At 41.6% G+C, this 21,628-nt stretch overlaps 2 protein-coding genes and 1 pseudogene across 3 annotated transcripts; 1 reads left to right on the top strand and 2 right to left on the bottom strand.

Moving 5' to 3' along the window:
• Nucleotides 1-10,397: 10,397 nt before the first annotated feature.
• Nucleotides 10,398-11,175, bottom strand: LOC129098615 (methionine-R-sulfoxide reductase B1-A-like; annotated as a pseudogene).
• A 2,777-nt stretch (nt 11,176-13,952) lies between these two features.
• Nucleotides 13,953-15,357, bottom strand: LOC129098614 (methionine-R-sulfoxide reductase B1-A-like). The gene is made up of 3 exons (XM_054607670.1): nt 15,239-15,357; nt 14,447-14,589; nt 13,953-14,197 (listed from the first exon to the last, which is right to left on the bottom strand). Exons 1-3 carry the CDS (start codon nt 15,291-15,293, stop codon nt 13,997-13,999), a joined length of 399 nt encoding a protein of 132 aa, XP_054463645.1. The 5' UTR covers nt 15,294-15,357; the 3' UTR covers nt 13,953-13,996.
• Nucleotides 15,358-16,629: 1,272 nt separating this feature from the next.
• Nucleotides 16,630-18,908, top strand: LOC129098600 (zinc finger protein with KRAB and SCAN domains 8-like). 2 transcript variants are annotated; one of them, XM_054607654.1, is made up of 2 exons: nt 16,630-16,903; nt 17,359-18,908. In XM_054607654.1, the coding sequence occupies exons 1-2, from the start codon at nt 16,702-16,704 to the stop codon at nt 18,525-18,527; spliced, it is 1,371 nt and encodes a 456-aa protein (XP_054463629.1). In that variant the 5' UTR covers nt 16,630-16,701; the 3' UTR covers nt 18,528-18,908. The 2 variants fall into 2 exon arrangements, with proteins under 2 accessions (XP_054463629.1, XP_054463630.1); XM_054607655.1 differs by having other exon boundaries at nt 17,418-17,535.
• Nucleotides 18,909-21,628: the final 2,720 nt, after the last annotated feature.

The raw sequence follows: 21,628 nt of genomic DNA, 5'->3' as shown, positions 1-21,628 counted from the left end.
ACTGAACCAACACATAGCCGACATGGTGACACGTCTCCCTGACATAAACGTCCAAAACAATAGACCTGAAGCGAGGAGGGGGCCCCTGCGAGTGATCTGTCCCATAAATACAGTATCTGAGGCTGAGTGTGGCACCTTAGGGGCTGCACAGGAAAGATCAGCACCGGGATGTTCCCTCGACTCTGTGAAGCCGGAGCAGGTATAGGGTTTCTTCTGGCAAAGAGATAGAGGTTGAACCTGAGATGGAGTTCAGACTTTGAACCTGACTAACACACCAAGCGGCTGTTTGAATGGATGAGGGGATGGAAAGAGAGCAGGGAGAGGTAGAGGGGAACTGAGGTAGATAATCTGTCTGAGAAAAAGGTGCACACACACACACACACACACACACACACACACACACACACACACACACACACACACACACACACACACACACACACACACGCACACAAAAACACACACACACAGACACACACTCAGCCCTGGGGCACAGTGTTTCAGACAGAGATAGTAAATTAGTTTGGCAAACTTACTGTATTTGCTCATTTAGGATTTTAAAGTTTTCTATCTCTATTCAGCTCTCTTGATTTATATCCTCAGAGAGAGAAAAAAAAACTTGTTTAAAAAAACTTGAAGGAAATATTCAACATTGATGACTGTTTAGTGAATATGAAGCAGCCGGCTAACTAAGCTTATAGCATAAAGACTGGAAAAAGCTCGCTTGGCTCTTTCCAAAACAAAATCCTCTTACCAGCATCTCTAAAGCTCACTTATTAACACTTTGTGTCTAAGTGTAAAATTTAAAATAAATAAATGTTATGTGCTGGGCAGTTTCTTTGCAAAGGCTCCAGGAAGTTACTGTTACCAAACTTTTAAATAGAGGACCCGCTCCATATGCAAATATGAAGGGCGCATTCTAGAAAACACAACAATTCTTAGTTTCAGGTGATTGCACACTAATGAGAACATTATTCAGAATATTTTAATTTGTTCCAATAAGTCCCCCTGAACCCGACCTTTAAGGAATATATGAACTCTTCAAAGTTAAGCATTACAATGCCTGTGTTTGCAATTTTGGTCTTCATAGATGTAAAACCAGTTTAAAAAAAAAAAAAAAAAAAGCAAGTGCTCAAACAAAGGTCTCTGCGGATTCTGACATGACCCAGGCAAATATAGAATAATGATATGTTTTGAAGCACAAACAGCCATTGTAAATCTATCCAAAGTGAGGCCAGCCTGGCACTGAGGAATTCACAGCTTTGGAAATGACTGTCTGCTGGCTAGAGGCAGATTCAGTCGGAATGAGGTCAGGATCCAGGCTTCGCTTTCATCAGACATTTTATTTGCTTTCCTATCACGCTAATTGCTCTAGTTGGATTTAAACTGACAGGTTTGGACTGAGAAATATAAACAGTGAGATTAAAGAAACAAACAGGCAGCAGCAGTGTTGAGGAAACAAATACGACATGCAAGTTGTGAACTGTGCCTGTATGTATCTGTCGATGTGTTTGTGTGCGTACCTCTCTTCATCTTTGTGTACATTGATATGTGCTTGCATGCATGTGAAGGCATTCATGCATGCATGCGTGTGTGTAGTCCAGACTACATCTCCAACAATGATGCCTTCAGGTGTGTGCTGCTGCATCCCTGTGTGTACCACTAATACAGATTTCCATAGCCAGAGGCCCGCTGATGGTGTGTACACGTGTCAGCCATTAGAGCAAATTACAAATCCTTCTCAGCAGACGCAGATTGTTCCACTCTAATTTAGTAATTCCCAGTATGAGGAAGAAGCTGTCGGCCATTTGCGATAGCCACAAGATACCCGGCAAGTCTCCTTAAAGCCCTTATGACAGATCTTTGAAACCAACGCCCAGGAGATACTCATTTAGCGGTGCAGAGGTATGGCTGTAGTTTCCCCACAAATGGAACCTTTCATTGTGTCTGGAATGAGATTTAATGAAGAACAGATTGAGGATGTTGGCTACTTTGGCTATATCAGAGGACATTCCCAATGTTGGATCTACTGTTCTATGCAGGGATGTGGTTATCATCCCCCAAAACAATCCAGCTTAATGCTCACGTTGGTGACTGAAGTGCAGCTCCTTTGAAGAAATAAAGGGTGTCGCACACACCCTCTGCTATATGTTAGATGCTCAGCGGCCGAGCCCTCAGGTAGGGCGGCTCACTGAATACAAAAGCCAACAACAAAGCGGCTGTGATGCCCCACCCTTCTCCTGGAGCCTTCACAAACTTTCATCTGCAAACCTAAGCAAAGTCAGTTATAATGATGTATGGACGACGAGACGGAGGACTGAACAAAAAAAAAAACACTCTGATCTCTCCATCCACATATTCCTCTTCTCCTCCCACCCTTCATCCCTCGCGTCCCACCACCTTCACACAGGTGCGTTGATCTTTTTTGCCCCCAGGAGAACTTACAGTCTCTCAGACTTGCCCTGCAGCTTTATAGAGACATCACTGAAAGGATGAATGTACTAAAGATCTGAGCGGAGGGATGTTTGGAGCTTACGCAACAGCCTCAGCGGCCTTGAAAGCATTAAACAGTGTTAGACCCCGCATAACGCCTCGAGTTCAACATGGGAGTAATTTATAGCGGAGGAGAAGTTTTCTAAGATTCATTCCAACTTCATTAGGGTTGGATTTGGGCAGCACCCAAAGCCAGGAGGTAAATGATATACACGTATAGACATACGAGCCCACAGATGTTTATCAAATAAACAAAAACGCATGCAAGCCCTCCTCAACCGCTAAAAACCAGCTGCAACAAAACAATTTTCAATGTGTCTTTCAACTTGGCAATAAAAACTAAAATGCCTTTCCGGGGAGCAAGTCTGAGCAGGAGTGTCATGTTTTTTTTAAAACTGTTATTTACCTTCTCTTTGCTTAATTGCAGCAGTGGAATCGAGAGAGTGAGGATCTAAAGAGAATTAAACTAAATGACAATCATGTCATTGCACAAGCCGCAGACCATTTGGGAAATGCCTTTCTCTCCTAATCCGCAGCTCTGCGGTAAAAAAGTGGGATCGTGGTTGGCTCCTAAGTGATAGTGGGTGTGTGGGGAAGGGTGGAGGCACAAGGAGAGGAGGGAGGTGAGGGGAACTTGCGCGTGCTTGTGTCTTCATGACAGAAGATGAGTGTGAGCGAAGAGATAAACGGAGCGAGAAGGAGGTTAAAAAAGAGACAACCGTGATTAGTTGAGTGTACAGTTTCATGCCTCCCAGCTCACTTCAGGGGATTCACTGAGACATGTGGCTGCAAATCTGACAGAGCTGTGGAGGTGAAACATTTTGAGCTGCAGTGTGTGTCTGAATGTATATGTGAAGTCTGTCAATATGCGTGCAGAGACTTTTATTCCTTCGGGGTGTTATGCATGTGCCTGTGGAGGCCTATTGTTCCAGTCTGCGTACCACTTGTGGTACCCAATCCCAGACTGTTACTTACCGAAATGCTTGTGGGCTGCTCCGTGTGGCTTTCCTTCATTGAAAGGCCTCGTCGTCTTGAACGTTGATTGCCATGACGTCAGCTCCAGACCACAGCCCTGCCTTTTATGTGTCACTGTCACCATCTATTTCCGCCCTGTGTGTGAAAAACAACTTTCTTTCCATCTTTGCACTCCACTGACATGGCCGGTTGGATCGAACACTGCGCTACTGTTACTGGGCCAGAACCGCCACCCAAATGGAAGTGCTCGTTAATTTTCACACTCACTCAACTCATTCAAAACAATCAGACGGGCTAAAGATGCGTGTGAACGGGCAACTGGGTGACTGTCTCATTAGTTATCTGGGAGCAATGTGTTCATTTATGTAAACAAGTCAAACCTGGACGATCTCTGTAAATAAATAACATCCATCAGATGGGTGTTAACTGACTGTAATTACTGGTGTAAAACCACAGCAGTTTGTTTCTCCACTCTCTGGAGTTTCCCATGTTTTTTTCGAATTCCAACTTGTCACATTGACTGTGAGAAAAGAGGGCTGTCATTCTAAGAAAAAAAATAAAAAATACTGCTCTGTCCATTACCTCACTGTTGAGTCAGGTCAGCTAAAATAGTATCACCTGTCCTGTGAGATCCTGCAGGTGTGCATATGAGTGTGTGTGTGTGTGTGTGTGTGTGTGTGTGTGTGTGTGTGTGTGTGTGTGTGTGTGTGTGTGTGTGTGTGTGTGTGTGTGTGTGTGTGTGTGTGTGTGTGTGTGTGTCCAACAGTTTCATGCTGCAGAAACAGGAGACGGGCTTCTACCCTTTGGGGCCAGTCTGCATTTCACAGGAATGCAAAATCATGTGCGACTCAAACAGGCAAACTAATAGCGAGGTTGCTGACGGTTGTTTTGGCCGAAGGGGACAGAAGTGGAGCAAATATGTGACCCACCAGGAAAAAAACACGCCTGGTGGGAGACAAATGACCTTTAAAATTGGATATTTCAATTTAGAGTTTGATGTTTTTCAGATTGAATCATTTAAGTTTGGTTCAAACATACGCCTGTGTGAAATGGTCACATTGCTTGGACAAATATTGTATTATGTGCTTTTTATTGTCGTCCAAAGCTCCATTTAAACCAAATACAGTAAGAGGAACTGGCTTGATTGGAGGTAATCTCTAACACTGATGATTTCCAATTTGTTTTCTTGCCGAAAACTAACAACTGACTAACAACACTAATTAACACGTTATATGACGTTTGTACAAATAAGCAGGGGATATGCAGGGGATTATGTGACAGCCTTTTTTGGGGTTTTAAAACGGTGATTTGTTACTTTTAAACTTTGTTAATTTTTTCTACATATTAAACAAACAGGACATTAAGTGTTAGATAGTGAGCTTTGGAGGTTTTTTTTGGATTGTTTTATATATTGGTTAGGAAAATTTCAGCTTGTTTCCAGTCTCTATGCCATGCTACGCTAACAAGTTGTAAACCAGAAGCTTACTTACTGTACACAAATGAGAGTAGTATCGCACTTTTCATCTGTCTGAGAAGTAAGAAGTAAATAACACAAAACATTGAACTAGGTATTTAACTTATGGTGCAAACAGTTCATCAAGACTTCCTTTTACAAATTGGCAAATATTCATAATTTAGATTTGTGGTCATGGTAAAGCTGGATATCTGTCTTCTTTCTTAAAGTACAACAACCACCACCACACCCTCACTTAGTCGTGGAGCTAATACTCACATCGGGTTGTTTATGAGCCTCATTCCTGTGGGAATGTATTCTGAGTCTTTGACCTCTTCTTTTTTTTCACCCCTTTACCAACACACACATGTCACACACACTCAAACACAAGTCTTCCTCTCCTTCCTCTAGCTCTCATCTGGTCTCACTTTGGGTTTTGAGGTCTGTGTTTTTAAGGGACACAACAGAGCTGCTGGTCCAAATGATAGAAGTAAGGCTTTTCTGTGGACTTCCCCAAAATACATTCAAAAATTAATTTGGATTCTGTCTCGACAAAGCGATCACTCACTTCCTGAGATATGGAGGAGATTACACAAAGTACACTCTCTGCCTTCACTGTTTGGAAACATGGTGTTCTCCGCACAAATCCGGGACACTGACGAGCCAATAGAAAGAGGCTGAGGGATTGAGAGAAACAATTACTGCAGAGTGACTGACAGGTGAGATTAGACGGTATTTACTTTTCTGGCACAAAAGCAAAAGAATAAAGTGCAAATGTGGAGCATTAGAGATTATCTGTGCCAAATGTTGATGCTGAAGATATATTAATCATGCTTTCGAGGATTATTTTTGATATATAAAAGTGGGTGATAAATTCTAACTGTAGAAAGACAATTGGCTCTAATGTTGACTACTTTAAGGAGTCAACTCAGTGTGTGTGTGTGTGTGTGTGTGTGTGTGTGTGTGTGTGTGTGTGTGTGTGTGTGTGTGTGTGTGTGTGTGTGTGTGTGTGTGTGTGTGTGTGTGTGTGTGTGTGTGTTGCACAATAGGTGCTGAGGGGCATAAAGCTGGAGAGGTATGTGGAATTCCCCTCGTTCAAACAACGAGGGGGATCCAGATGTGTTCACACAAACAAACACGCACACACACACACACACATTAAATGTATAATTTAAATCCGGTAATTATTGTTCTTTGGTTTAAATACTAGGCTAGATGTGTTTTAAAGGAATAGAATGACATTTTTGGTAGATACGCTGCAGGAGTTTAGCATAGGCAAAGCCATGCTAGCTGTTTCCCCCTGTTTCCAGTCTTAATGCTAAGCTAAGCTAACCTGCTGCTGGTTGTGGCTTCATATTTAACGGGCAGACATAACACTGGAATCAATATTCTTATCTAATCCTCCAACAGAAAGTGAACAAGTGCATTTCCCAAAATGTTAAACTATTGTTTTATGCATCGCATGCACAAAAACACACACAAGATTCACAAAAGCACAAACAGAGGCCTGCTCTGGCAGATTATCTTCCCTTATAACCGTATCTTTTTTGACTATCACTACTTGACGGTGTTTGTTAAAAAAATGCAAATGTCTTCCTGTCGATCTTTCACAACATCTGCAAAGAAAAACGTGAGTTGGAACACCTCCGTAACTGTCTCATGATTTTAGGTATGATTATAGGTTCCTGATTGGGTTATAATCACTGAGGAGAATAAAGAGCTGAGGCACCTCTGAACATTTTCTGCACAGAAGTTAACAATCAGCATGACCAAAGCAGCAATTTTAACTATTAAGACCACCCAACTCTGGGGCCTCTGGGGAGTTCACAAAATATCATACAGACATGTATATATGCATCGCAAACACACATAGAAGGGGGGGGGAAAGAGCATGAACAAATGTGCTTGTAGTTGTCTCCTATGGAACACACTGGGATTACTAACCAAGATGACAGAGGATGAGCAGCCACAAATTGCAGGGAGCTGGGGTTAGCAGGGTGGGTGGGTGCATGGGTGGGTGGAGGGAAGACGTTCTGTGGCACTGTACTCAGGGAAAGACTGAGGTAATTACTTTCTTCTACTTAGTAGTCTTCAGTCTCTGAAGTCTCTTTAGCGTGCCATAAACCTCTCCAGACGTCAAAGGCCTCTGACATTTCTGGACACACAATTACAGCGTTTTCCACAGTCCATCAGCACTCAGACTATCTGTGAGCCGAGCCTCCTTTTAAAATCACTTAGCCAAAATATGAAAACCGTCCTGATATTTCCATACTCTGAAGACGGGGCGTTTGATAAAAGTTTCCTTGCTTCTGGCACACTTTTATCTGAGGCTCCATTTGATCATTTCTTACCAGACTCAGCCTCAGAAACTAAGACAGGAAATACAAAGTAGAAGAGAACAGTTTTTTGACAGTATGCACCCAGCTTGTCCACATGTTTGCCCACCTGTGAGGCCTCTCAAACCCATAGTCCCAATGTTGACATGTGGGCACACAGTCAACCTGTCTTCTTCTCCTGTTTTCAAACCCTCTCTCTTATTCCTCAGTCGGTCCAGCATCCCAGAGGATAAGGACCCCTTCTCCCTGATCCGTGTGAACAATACCAGTGCCACACACCTGAAGTATTCCTTTGAAGCTTTCAGACCAACCTGTGCTGCTGTCTCTGGGTCTATCTCTTAAGTAGATCACAGTGCAGATAGTGGGTTATGTTTGCAAATACACATGTTCAAAAACCCCTCTGTGTTATTGAAGCTTGACGCGTTCAGAAGCAGGAATGTGATCATATGATAAAGGTGACAATAAAGCAGCAGAAGCCATTGAAGATTATCTTTGAAATTTCTCATTGTTTATTTTTTTTCACTGGGTGCCCTCATACTCGGGATTTCACAGGGCGCTTTTTGGCTTCGCTGTGCAGTCCCTCCCATGCTTAAACTGTTGACATTTTGTTGGACTGAACAGAAAATTGTGGTTTTTCATTGTTTCTTCCTCAGTGTAATTGGATTTTTATTACTCCTCATTCCACATTTACAGTGTTTATAACCAACACAGGCTGCCATGAGGCACATTTCATATACCCACACTGCATAAAATCTGTTTATATGCTCAGTAAACTACACATTTCATGTTGCGGTCCAATGCTTGGTCTTTAAGAGAGAACGAGCAAATCTCATTCTCATTTTGTATTTCATAAGCTCCATCTTTTTCGAACACATGTTGTCCAGACAGAATTACAACAATGTCTTACTTAGAGTGTCTCAAGTTCACAGAACTTTCCTTCGATCCAGATATCACATTCCAGCCTGAGCTTTGTTTATCCATTTAATCATTACAGAGGAGGAGGCAGATGTTTGGCCAACACATGTGGTCTATAACATGTGGAGGGCAGCCCCACCATGTATGGATGGAGACATCATATTATAGCGGGGTAACTCACATTACTCACTGATGAAAGAAGCTCTCTTTATTTCTGTTACAGTCACGCATTTTGGAGCTTAATTCCTCCCACAATGCGATCACAGCTTCTGTAGTGAGTGAATCAGAGCCACTGGTTGACAGATGTTTTTTAGGGAATACTACCTTGATGAAACTGGATATAATGTCATGGCGTGTGGACACAGAATGAGACACTTTTCTCTGCGGCTCAAAACAGAAGCAGGTGCAGTGCCAGTAAACATCCACATCTAAACAACCGGCCTCATACACGTTGTAATTAAAACAAGATGTCAATGCGAATGAGTCAGTGGCACACACACACAGACACACATATGTTTAAGTTGTACCCTGAGGCTTGGCCTGTGGGACTGGGGAAGGCTTTGGAGTAGTAGCGGTTTAATGTAATTAAGGATTTACTTTCGGGCAGGATGAGACGTAGAGGTCAGTGGAAGGAAAAGCGTGGTTACGATTCGGGTCTGTCTCGTGATTGTATCAGAGGATTACCACTTCCTCCTTCCTGTTTGCTTCCTCTTGGCCATACAGCTGTGCTCAGATGCCAGCCAGAATAGGGTGTTCTCAGAGATAGCAAATTCTAATTACAGTCCTGTGATTTTGGCAATTTCCTCTTCCTCTTCATCTCTCATTCTCACATCTGGTTTATCTCTGTGTGGTGGTTCTCTGTCTGTTGTTGAGTTTGTCGCTCCCACAGTCCTTCACAGTCCTTCACCCCCCCCCACCCCTCTCCCAGACGTCACCCCCGAGGACGGGTCAGTCTGCGTGCCAGCTGTGTGTGGCGTTACAACTGAGAATCCACGACAAAGACGTCTAGTCAGTCGTACGCTCCTTGTGCAGGTATTACTTCATCATCCCTTCAGGCAAAATGAAATTTGAAACATTACTTCTGCAACAGCTGCTCAACACTGAAGTGAATTCAAAAGTTTTTGATCTAATGGACAAAACAGTCTTTGCTTTAAATGCTCTACTACTCCACATCATTACAATCTATGAATGTTTGCACTTCCTGTCTTAATCCTCGGCCTGACACTGCAGCTTTCATCTCCCCCTCTGATCTTCCAGCCTTTGAATCAGGCAGATCCACACCTGCTCCGTTCCAGACATTCAAACAGCACACGAGCTGTTGAACGCAGCCCCACATCCTCACTTTGTTTATAATTCCACCACTCCACAAGCCAAGAAGCGGGTTTTTACTGAGTTATCTGTAAAACTTTGCTGAGTAGATAAACACACAGCACTCTGGAACGCGTGAACAAATTTAACCAAGTAAAGTTATCCGCATAAATCCAGGATTTACTTCCTGACGTGACGGAGAAGCTGGCAAGTGGACAAAACAGCACCGCAGTGAAAACATGATGTTGAGATTTTTACTGTACTCTTAATCAGTGGATTTAAGCAAGAATGTCAACAAAATTCCATTAACAATCTAGACCTTTTTGTAATAGAGTAAAAGCATTGTTACATGTGACACATTTCTTTTTTTCAGGCTGGATTTAGGAGTTCTCTCAAATTACTTGAGTACATTTATATAAAAAGGGGAAATATTTCAAGTGAATTGAGAGCATCATAAAAATAGCACTATTGTTGTTGCCATAAGGAATGTGCCTTTCTGTGTTCTAAATATATGGAGCTCTCATAGTGGAAAAGTCTTCTTCATTAACTCCCAAGAGAGCAATACGTCCACAAAGTAATACTTTGATGAGTTAGGGTTCATTTAAGATGTGTTTTTAGGTCACATAGCACCATCAACTGGTTGGAGCATGCAGTTACACTTTTGCAGAGGGCTTTGAAGCACAGTATGTTCAACATATTTGCACTGATCCAGAGTGGTGCAGTGAAGCGTGCAAACACTGTGACTTACCCAGTAAGACTTTAACTCGCAACTGAACCTTAACCTTCTTTTCAGGGAGGTACGATAAATATTAGTCTCTTTGTACAGCACAGCTTAATGTGGTTGATTTAGGATCCCTGTTGCAGTTTTTTTGTGTTTGTCTCTGTGCTCCTGGTTTTAAAAAAAAAAAGTGGTTGAGACCAGTCTGTTCTTGCTGCCCAGTGAGGTCACCGTCCATCAGAGCTCCGGAGCTCCATCAGGCTTTGTCCCGAAGCACTTCATCCACTGTCCTCACCTTCAGCAGCAGAAATCTTCCTTCGCTTTCACAGCTCACCTTTCTGTACATCAACCTTTTCTGCAGTAACAGCCATAACAAAAAATGGGTTAAAGGTGCGTGATAAGTGTGCAGTGTACTGTATGTGTGAAACGTAGACTCACCTTTAGGGATGAACGTGAGTGAGCTGCTGAATATTCAGAAGCGTGATAGTCCTTCTCTTGGTCCGTCGTACAAGAACTCGTGGCCCAATCCATTGTCGCACTTCCCACAACAAACCTGGGATATTTAAACACAGAAAGTTTGATTCAGTGATCTTAACCTAAAGGTCACATGATTACTAACAGGTACAGTGTTGTAGTGAATCCAATTTATTCCGAGTTTAATATAACAAACATCCAGCAGTGCTACTTTTCAGAGGTAATCTACCTTCAGCGGTCCCCATGCCTCCGGGTGTTTGGAGACACTGTCCTTGTGGATCGTCTCAGAGAAGGCAGGCCAAGGAGAAGAGTGCTCAAACTTTGACATGCTGGAAAATAACTCGTGCCCACATTCAGAGCACACATATATACCTGAGAGGAAGAGAAAAGGTATCAATGAAAGGACTTTTATTTCCACAACAGTGGGACTTCATGCTTCTTTACTTACCAGGCTGGAAGTGATTTTTAAATTCTTCTCCACCAGAGAAAGAGCAATATGACATTTCATCCATTTCAAATGTCTCTGAGTCTTCAAAACAAACGTGAGTTCTCTGTGGTTTGCAACGTGTGTTTACAAAGAGTCACATGGCTCTAGCTGGAACAAACCAGCAAGTCAAGATCTCAAGTTTCAGCAGCTGTGTTTTCCTTGTGTAAGATCTCATGATGTTTTCATTACGTCCACTCGATGGCAGTATTTACATCACTGAAGTCAGTGTTGATGTACTTGAAAATAATACACATAACAATATCTTATATTACATGGGTAAAAAAAACAGGTGATCAGAGTGATCAGAAAAGAACAGTACTCAGTTTTAAGGCAACATGGTTAAACCTGAGACCTAGTTTAGTCCAGAAAAAGTTTCTTCATCTGTCCTACTTGTCTCATTACTGACTAACACTACTCCGACACTAGAAAAAGAGAGAGAATATTGTATTCATTTAATTTCAAATATATTTATTTTATTTGCATATCAGTTGTTGAAGGTAAATAAACAGATGTGTTTCATCTCTTATTATTAAAAAACTTATACAATCATAAGAAAGCTAGTCTCCCAATGAGACATTCTCAGTCATTATAAATAGAATCTAAAACTTGTGATTGTGTAATCAGTGAGGTTTTCCTGAGATGGTGATGATTATTTAATAAAACAGGTGTTAAGACCAGTCTTCTGTTCTTGCTGTCCAGTGTGGCCATCATACATCAGGGCCCTGGAGCTCCCAGATCGGGCTTTATCCCAGAACTCTTCATCCGCCGTCCACACCTTCAGCAGCACAGAGAAACTTCTACAAGCCCAGCAGCACTTCTCTCCAACAGCTCACCTTACTGGCCATCACCTTATCTATGGAGAGACGAGAGAACAGAACCATTTAACTGGTTGTACATTACAGCCAGTGCATCTGAGCTCAACTCGATCTTAATTAGGCAGACACCAAACAACCGCTAAATAATTATTACATTATTATATTTATTATTGTTTAGACCAGAGGGATTGCCTCCGCAGAGATCTCAACCTGGTGACAACTGAGCTGGCAGCTAACGGCATAAACAGTGAGAGCATCAGCAGCCGTGCTGACAGAGCTGACAGGGTTAACCTCAGGGGAACCTGAGGGTGCTGCTGACGTTATCAGCAGTAACCGCAGTAAGATTTCATACCACACTTTCTTGCTACTTGTCAGCCGACAAATCGGTCAAATTTACGGAACAAAGATAGATGTTGTCATTTACAATATGTACAACTGGCATAACTGCTTCAATCCATATTTGTGGGCATTGAGCGTTAAACAACGTCTTGTAAACAAGCTTTGTAAAAGTGTTTGATTTCAATTCAAAACCAGATTTCTTTTTAGTTTAGGGGGTATGATTTAAATTTTGTTTCATATTTATTCTCATTATTATCTACCCAAGATCTTCCTTGTTGCCAGTGTTTTGGTACTTTTTGTAAAAAGAAAAAAAAAAACGTTTAATGAAATCTTAAGTAAAGAGGTAAAAAATGAAACACCAAAGTATGGTTTACATTTTGTACTACCTTGTCATTTGCAAGTGCCTTCATCATTTCAAGTGGCAAGGCACAGATCTGGCCAAGGTTACAAAAGAATTTCTGCAGCACTCAAGGTTCCTAAGAGCACAGTGGCCTCCATAATCCTTAAATGGAAGAAGTATGGGATGACCAGAACTCTTCCTAGACCTGGCTGTCCAGCCAAACTGAGGAATCGTGGGAGAAGAGCCTTGGTGAGAGAGGTAAAGAAGAACCCAAAGATCACTGTGGCTGAGCTCCAGAGATGCAGTAGGGAGATGGGAGAAAGTTCCACAAAGTCAACTATCACTGCAGCTCTCCACCAGTCGGGGCTTTATGGCAGAGTGGCCCGACGGAAGCCTCTCCTCAGTGCAAGACATATGAAAGCCCGCATAGAGTTTGCCAAAAAACACATGGAGGACTCCCAAACTATGAGAAATAAGATTCTCTGGTCTGATGAGACCAAGATTGAACTTTTTGGCGTTAATTCTAAGCGGTATGTGTGGAGAAAACCAGGCACTGCTCATCACCTGCCCAATACAATCCCAACAGTGAAACATGGTGGTGGCAGCATCATGCTATGGGGGTGTTTTTCAGCTGCAGGGACAGGACGACTGGTTGCAATTGAAGGAAAGATGAATGCGGCCAAGTACAGAGATATCCTGGAAGAAAACCTCCTCCAGAGTGCTCAGGACCTCAGACTGGGCCGAAGGTTCACCTTCCAACAAGACAATGACCCGAAGCACACAGCTAAAATAACAAAGGAGTGGCTTCGGAACAAGTCTGTGACCATTCTTGACTGGCCCAGCCAGAGCCCTGACCTAAACCCAATTGAGCATCTCTGGAGAGACCTGAAAATGGCTGTCCACCAACGTTCACCATCCAACCTGACAGAACTGGAGAGGATCTGCAAGGAAGAATGGCAGAGGATCCCCAAATCCAGGTGTGAGAAACTTGTTGCATCATTCCCAAGAAGACTCATGGCTGTACTAGCTCAAAAGGGTGCTTCTACTCAATACTGAGCAAAGGGTCTGAATACTTATGACCATGTGATATTTCAGTTTTTCTTTTTTAATAAATTTGCAAAAATTTCTACATTTCTGTTTTTTTCTGTCAAGATGGGTTGCTGAGTGTACATTAATGCGAAAAAAAATGAACTTTTTCGATTTTAGCAAATGGCTGCAATGAAACAAAGAGTGAAAAATTTAAAGGGGTCTGAATACTTTCCGTACCCACTGTATACTGGCCAACTTCATTTATTGGTCTAGCTATACATGGTGTCTGCTTTAAACTTGGTGAATGTGCATTCCTAGGGCCTACACAACACAAAGGCAGTGCAATAGGGCAGCAACAGTAGTTGAAACCTGGTGTTGTGATATAATCGGACTATTGTACCTTTAGGGACGAACTTCAGTGAGCTGCTGAATATTCAGAAGCGAGACGCGCCTTTGGTCGGCCCGTCATTCACAAACTCATGGCCTAGTCCATTTTCACACTTCCCACATCGCACCTGGAACAACACATCAGACAGAATCAGGATTTTATACATTAAGATACAGTCAGCAGTAGATGCATTTAACAATCATTAGTCTTTTAGCGTTGTACCCTGTTTATCAACAGCTAGTAACTTACAGTAGTTATTTGTACTAAGTAAACAAGTATGTAAATGTGTGTCGGCTGGTTTAGAAATGTATATAGTACACTTACATTGAGCATTCTCTTTAATAAATTAAGGAAATCTATTTTCTTTTGATTGTACCTTATATGCCCCAGGTCTCTCCTTGTGTTTGGACACACTGTCTTCATGGATGGTCTCTGTGAAGGCCGGCCAGGGGGACGAGTGTTCGTACTTGGAGCGGCTGGTAAACAGCTGGTGATCACACTTGGAGCATACGTAAACCCCTGAGGAGTAAAGGATGGGAGATGATGATTTTAGTGCAATATGAGGAGAGAACTATTTAAAAAGGTCATTTTATTTCGGATGGCCCTACATCAGAACTTACATCAAGTTAGTACCAACTAGAGGTCATTTGTTGGTATCCTTTGATGATGGACAGTGGTGGTCATGTTTTGTTACTATTGTATTTTAAAGTATATGTTATAATCATATTCAACATTTTGAATGTTTTGGTTGTAATCATATGTACTTTTTAAGTTAAGGGTGTGTTTTTTTAGAAAGAAGTCAGCTTCTTCTTTGATTTGTTATAAAAAAACAACCGGTTTTGTAACATAGTTGTTGTGTAACCTGAGCATGGGTTACAAAACATCACTTTTTTTTTTTCATGAAGATCATTTCCATGCCCATGAATGTGTCGAGTTTCATGTGACAGTGTGATCTGTGTCCACCCCCTTTCTACACCGTATTATTGGTATCTACAGCCTACATGCATAGGAGTCGATATTGAGTCCAAACAAATTATTATTATCATTACAATGAATAGATGGCTAACAGTAGCCACGGTTAGCTCTACTTCAGCTAAACAGTCTGCAAAGAGCTGAAGTTATGCAGACATTTTGAATAAAGTGCAAGAAGTTGAAGTAATGCATGTACCTGGTTTAAAGTGGTCTTTAAACACCTCTCCGCCGAAAAAACTACAAAACGCCATCCCTCTGCCGTGCGTGCGGCGTTTGTCCCGGTCCCTCTGCGACGCAGTGAGAAGTTATCTGATTCTGGATCAGCTGAAACTTTCCGACTGACAACAATGAGAAATCCGGGTTAAGTCCGGCCTTCAAAATAAAACTAAAGAGCTGCACTGTGCCACCTTATCATGGATGTTTAATGCACAATGCTTTGATAATTGTATACATTAGAAAATAATGTTAGGAATGAAATAATTACGTTATCGCTCAGTTTAGTTTTTAGTTTAGATTAGTTTATTTGCACAATTGAAAAATGTAATAAACATAACATTGATAAATGATATTACAGTGCAGGAAGAGGCAGAAAGCCCACTGGGCTTATTTGAAGCCTCCACCTATATAATATTTTTTAAAAAAATCACAATACTATAACGAATACAAAAAGAAAATACATATGATATGAAATACAGTTGAAAAACGTAAACTACCTGTACTTGTCGTAATCCATTTCACAATTCATGTTTGCAACAGTTATCCATTTAAAGTAGTAATTTAACAGTTTCTAATTATTTAGTTGAATGTAGTTTCGTTTTTTTCTATTGTATTGCTCATATAAACCCCAATGCTGTTGAGATGAGCATGACTCTTGATGTCTGCCAGATCCTTCCCTCACAAAGAGCCTCAACAGCTTGAACTTAACATTTAGATCTAAAGTTACAAAAAAAAGTTGTTTATGTCATATTACCATGTTATTAATTTATGTATTTAGAATTACAATATAGTCCCAATTTTAGTTCAGTTCATATTTAGTTAGGGTCCATTTAGTTAATGTTTTTATTATGTTATTTCTGATATATAATAATAATAATAATAATAATAATAATAATAATAATAATAATAATAACTTTATTTATATAGCACCTTTTAAAAACAAGGTTTACAAAGTGCTTCGACAGACAAGGCAGCAAAACAGTGCAATAGATGAAACATTAAAAACAATCGTTAGGATAAAACTAAACTAAGAAATCAAATGAAATAACAAGTGACAATCAAATAAGCGAACAAAATAAATAAAATTGAAATAGATAAACATAAAATAGTAAACGAATATAAGATAAAATAGTAGAACCAAATAAAACGAAACATTAAAACGACGACATCACATAAAAGCCATTCTGTAAAAATGAGAATTAAGAAGTGATTTAAAAAAAGATTACTGATTCTGCAAGAAATATCAATCCTTCAGTGTCCTTATGTTGTTGTGACTGATAGGACTTGGTTGACGCTTTTATTCTGAAGGGATAAAAAAAAAAACCGGAAGTCATAAAGTGGCCCACACAGGCTTACGGGGCTGACCTCGGTTAGCCGACTTTGCCGCCTCGCCCTCCGGCTAAACACCGTTCATGGTTCAGTGCCGCGCTTCTCTGCGGAGACATGGACGCCGCAATGTTTCAGCTGAGGTCGTTCGTCCATCAGCGGCTGTACACGGCGGCGGAGGAGATCCTCGGAGAGGTGCAGAAAACCATCACCTTAGCCGTCTACGAGGCAGAAGTTGGTCGGTCTAAGGAGGAGGAGGAGGAGGAGGAGGAGGAGGAAAGTCTGCGGCACCGGCGAGACTTCCTGCAAAATCAATCAGGTCTGAGACTCTGGTCTAACGTGTTGTCAATGCTGGCTTCAGAGTGTTGTAACTTCATGGAGTTTTTCATATTGTGTGTTTCTTGCAGAAAATGTCTTGCATGAAATGGAAACATAACAGGCTGACATTTCATGGCTGCCGCGGGTTTTTAAAAGGTAGTAAATTAAATTAGGCCAAATTAAAGCCAGTAAAAATTAGTAAAAAGTAGTAAACGTCATCTGACGAGGTAGTAAATTTTCGAACCCTAATCCAACTGGACCAATGCCTTTTTCAATTAATGTTACTTACGTGAAGGCCTAGCTTCTTCAATAAACTTGCGTGAATATATTTTTATGTTGCGAGTAGGACCTGTGACCTAGGATCACGTGTACCCCGCGCGCGCGTTAAAGTCAGTTTGGGTACCCGGCTGGCTTGCTACCAAACCTCATGATTTGCTCCTGTCCTCTTTTCTGCAGCTGCACTGACCAGCAGCTCAGTGAAACATGGAGATGAATGTGATGCTCCTCTGCTGCAGGAGAACCCAGCACCCTCAACACCAGAAGAGTCTAGTTCCAGTCTGGGTGCCTCTCAAACCAGAGCAGGCCCAGACAATACTAACTGGAACCACTGCTTGGTTCGGGCAGACCTCTTGATGTCGGAGATAAAAGAAGAGCAGGAGGAACTTGGGGACGACGGTCAAACACAGGAGATGTTTATTCCCTCTCCTGAAATTGTGAAAAGCGAGCAAGATCAGCCGGAGACACAAGTATCGCATGATATGCCGCCAGTTTCTTCAGACGGGTCTGCTGCTCAGAGTGAGAACGATGAGGAGGAGTTGGTGAACAGCAAAGGAGGACAGACCAAAACAACGAGAAGGAAAGGAACGACATCTCAAGGGCAAAGCGGCAGCAGTAATGAGAAGGAAAAGGGAACATCACCCACTGACAAAAGCTCAGATAAAAGTGAAAAGGGTCGCAGTTTTTGCCATTTTTGTGGCAAGGGATTCCAGTACATCGGCTCTTTGATGAAGCACATAAAAACACATGAAAACAATTTGGATTGCACTGTTTGCGGGGTGACATGCCTCTCGTCAAATGAGCTGATAACTCACGTGGAAGGTTGTCACAACAAAACCTATTTTTGTGACATTTGCGGCAAGACTTTCGCCAATATCCGCTGTCTCCGGCTACATGAAAGAATACACACAGGCAAGAAAGAGTTTGTGTGTCAAGAATGCGGCAAGACATTTTACCGAAGAGAGCATCTGATTGTGCATGTGAGGACCCATTCTGGGGAGAAACCCTATCACTGTGATATTTGTGGAAAAGCATTCAGTCAGAGCCAGAACCTTACAATTCACAAAAGAAGTCATTCAGGGGAGAAACCCTATCAATGTGGCCTGTGTGGCAAACTTTTTAACACTAGCAGTCATCTCAAAACTCACATGAGATACCACTCAGGAGAAAAACCGTACCCATGTGATATTTGCGGTAAACGTTTTAGCCAAAGCGGACAGATGACTAGACATAGGACCACGCATACGGGAGAGAGGCCGTATGGCTGCCGTGTTTGTGGCATGAGATACAGGTTTGCACCTAATCTGAAGGTGCACATGCAAACTCATGAAAAGGCATCCAATGGGTGAAAACAGGTACATTTAACAGGCAAACCATCTCGGAGCTCAATTACAAATCACAAATAATGGTAAATTAGATTTTTTTATGAGGAACAATTGAAAGAGCTCCTTTATTGTTGTCAGAAAAAAACAACACAATCTGAATATGTTCATGAATCCCTTTTAGGTTTGGGTTGATATGTGTTAGACTGCTGAAATATTATAGCACTTACTAAAATGGTTAGATGATTCCAGTAAAAACCAGTATCGCTTAGACCATCAGGGTGTTGAGCAACATCTCTGGAACTGTTTTTTTCCCACATTTCATGTTTGTATTATTGTTTATTCTTCTGTGAGATGGCATCCTATGGTGAAACCAAATTTCCACATGGGGGGGACAATAAAGTTTAATATCCTGTCATATTACATTACAACAGTGTATTTATCTTTTCAAACCGGTACGGGAAACAATGATGGGAACCACTGCTTGGTCCAGACAATCTTCAAAATGTCCAAGATAAAAGAGGAGGAGGAAATCGGAGACGGGAGGGTTTTATGAGTCGCAGCCAGTTTCTTCAGACTGCTCTGTAGCTCAGAGTGAGAGCGATGGCAGTGATGAGGAGTGGGTGCAGAGCAAAGGACCACGGGTGGAGATGAAGAGACGAAGAGGGAAGATTTTACGAAGAGAAAATGACATTAGGAAGCAGAAGGGGCCTGCAGCGCTGCCTGATGGAGATTCTTCTGCTAAAAGTCAAAAGGAGCGCAGTACTTGTCCTATATGTGGAAAGGGTTTCCAGTACACTCGGCCCTTTATCAAGCACATTAAAGCCCCAGTGGTCTACAGTTACATTCAAAAATACACACAGGGATTAAAGAATTTAAATGTCAAGACTGTGGGAAGTTGTTTGTCCAAAAAGGAGCACCTGATTGTGCACAAGAGGACCCACTCAGGAGAGAGACCGTATCAGTGTGGTATTTGTGGAAAAACATGTGCTCAGAAACAGAACCTCACAGTTCATAAAAGGACGCATACAGGAGAGAGACCCTATTGTTGTGGATCATGTGGGAAACTCAAAGCGCACATGAAGCGTTTTTCAGGACAAAAGCCCTCCTCGTGTGACATTTGTGGTAAAACGTTTTGCCAAAGGGGACAGTTGATTCGACATATGAATGCACACTCAGCTGAGAGCGCAGAGTAAACTTTAAATGTGTGGAGAAAAAACGTATGAATATGATATTTTTCTTTGTAAAATGCACCAATTGGTTGTGCCATTTTCCACAAACAGTTAGGATAATCAGAATCATCTTCATTTGGCCAAGTGTGCATGAAAAAATGTCTCAACAGCAGGAGTCAGTTTACGTATGTATCACAACCATTTTGTGTGTTGATTTGAAAATGAACCAGCAAGCCTGCTGGAGTCTGATTTTAGCAGCTGGCGAAATAAAAAGGGAGATGTTCACAGCCACAAGACAAAACCAAGAACAGATGTCCGTGCATATAGTGTCATTAAATTAGCTACACTGCAGCTCATATAAACAAGGCCAATTTTGTCATAAAATTTAAAATGTATTCATCTGGCCCGCTTAGTGAGCTGACTTTGGGCTTATAAGGGAACTCCATTGAATTTCATAAAGTTTGAGAACTGGAGATGTGGGGTTTGAAAGAAGTGGTTATTTAGGAGGTATTGAGTTGCATCATGGGAATTGTAGGAGCCAATGTTTTTGGTGCCCAACTATCTTAAAGACAGCATATCTTGTCCTTTGCTCCTTCAATTATGACTTAACTCTCACTTTTGAGAAAAAAAATGACTTGTAACTGAGTTTTTAACTGAGATGAGTTCACTGATCACCTTAAACACAATCTGGAAAAATCGAGTTACCACAATATTGAACACAGAAATGCTGCCCTGATTACCGCCTGAGGGAAATCAATTGTAATCGCCATAGTCTGGTGAATTTCTAAAGCATAATACAGAGAAGTTTGCTTCCCGTGCCTATTGTTTACGCCTGAAATATCATAAATGTTAGCAGCTTTTTTTAACCTATTTCCCAAGTTCACCATATTTGACTAGTTGCTGATAGCATTTAAGGATTTACAAAGTGTGTTAATAATACAGTAAATCTACAGATGTTTATTTCTACAGTGAAGGACAGGTGACTGCATCACCCTGCTGCTCTAACAGATTTGTTCTTCTTCAGTTTGGCCAACAGGTGGCAGCAGACATACCAAATATTACTCTTCATGAAGTAGCATTTTGGTTTATATATAAACACTGTATTATCCATCACTTGCTCAAAAGAACCCATAACACAAACATAAGCAACTGTCAGTCAGCACAACCTCTGTGTTTAGCATGAACTCTGGTTTTCAGAATACAACAGCAACATTTTTAATACTACTGGCAATCCAAGTGTATAAACCTGCCCATGTAATCTTGTGCAGCTAGCAGTTAAATGTCAGGTCACACAAGGTCGGTGTGTGGACTGCTCCCCTGCAGCTCTGCTGGTTGAGAGCACACAACTATAATCCATACAGATCCCTAAAAGCCAAAAGCCAGCTGTTGTCCTCCCTTACCTCTGTTCTCTCTCATTTTGCATTAGTTACTTTCAACCCCTTATACAAATGTCATGACTAAGATCAAAGATATTTCACATATTTAAGATAATACCAAACCCAAATAGTTGGATATACGATGAAGATGCATCAATACAAAGTGAAATAAATTGAATTAGAGGGGAATTCTCATACATACAGATTTTTGCATCCCTTATAATCAAATAGAAAAAATAAGCATCATGTCTTTTAAATAGCATCAACTTTGAACATTAGGGTTTTCCAGGTCTTGCAATTACATAAGTCTGCAGCGTTCAGGACTGCGGTGTCAGAGGCGGACAGTTGAGCTCCGTCTGGGTTTTGACGCTGCGCGCAGCGGCAGAGAGGAGAGAGGAGGAGGAGGGAGAGGAGGAGGAGGAGGAGGAGGAGGAGAGGAGGAGGAGGAGTCGCTCCGTCAACTGTTGGCTCTCTAGTCTAATCTGGATTATAGAGTTTCGTCCGGTCTGCATCCACGACTCCCAAATAATCAAATTATTCGGTTTTGGGTTGACTCCTCCTGACGCGGAACGGAAAGCAG

Source organism: Anoplopoma fimbria, chromosome 11, assembly GCF_027596085.1.
Source record: "Anoplopoma fimbria isolate UVic2021 breed Golden Eagle Sablefish chromosome 11, Afim_UVic_2022, whole genome shotgun sequence".
Classification (NCBI taxonomy): Eukaryota; Metazoa; Chordata; class Actinopteri; order Perciformes; family Anoplopomatidae; genus Anoplopoma; species Anoplopoma fimbria.
This window is presented reverse-complemented; position numbering and strand designations above follow the sequence as displayed.

Bases quoted from the DNA above. Each gene is read 5' to 3' on its own strand.
- LOC129098600 (XM_054607654.1), top strand. From the start codon at position 16,702: ATGGACGCCGCAATGTTTCAGCTGAGGTCGTTCGTCCATCAGCGGCTG. The intron at 16,904-17,358 runs GTCTGAGACTCT...TCTTTTCTGCAG, and splicing joins CTTCCTGCAAAATCAATCAG to CTGCACTGACCAGCAGCTCA.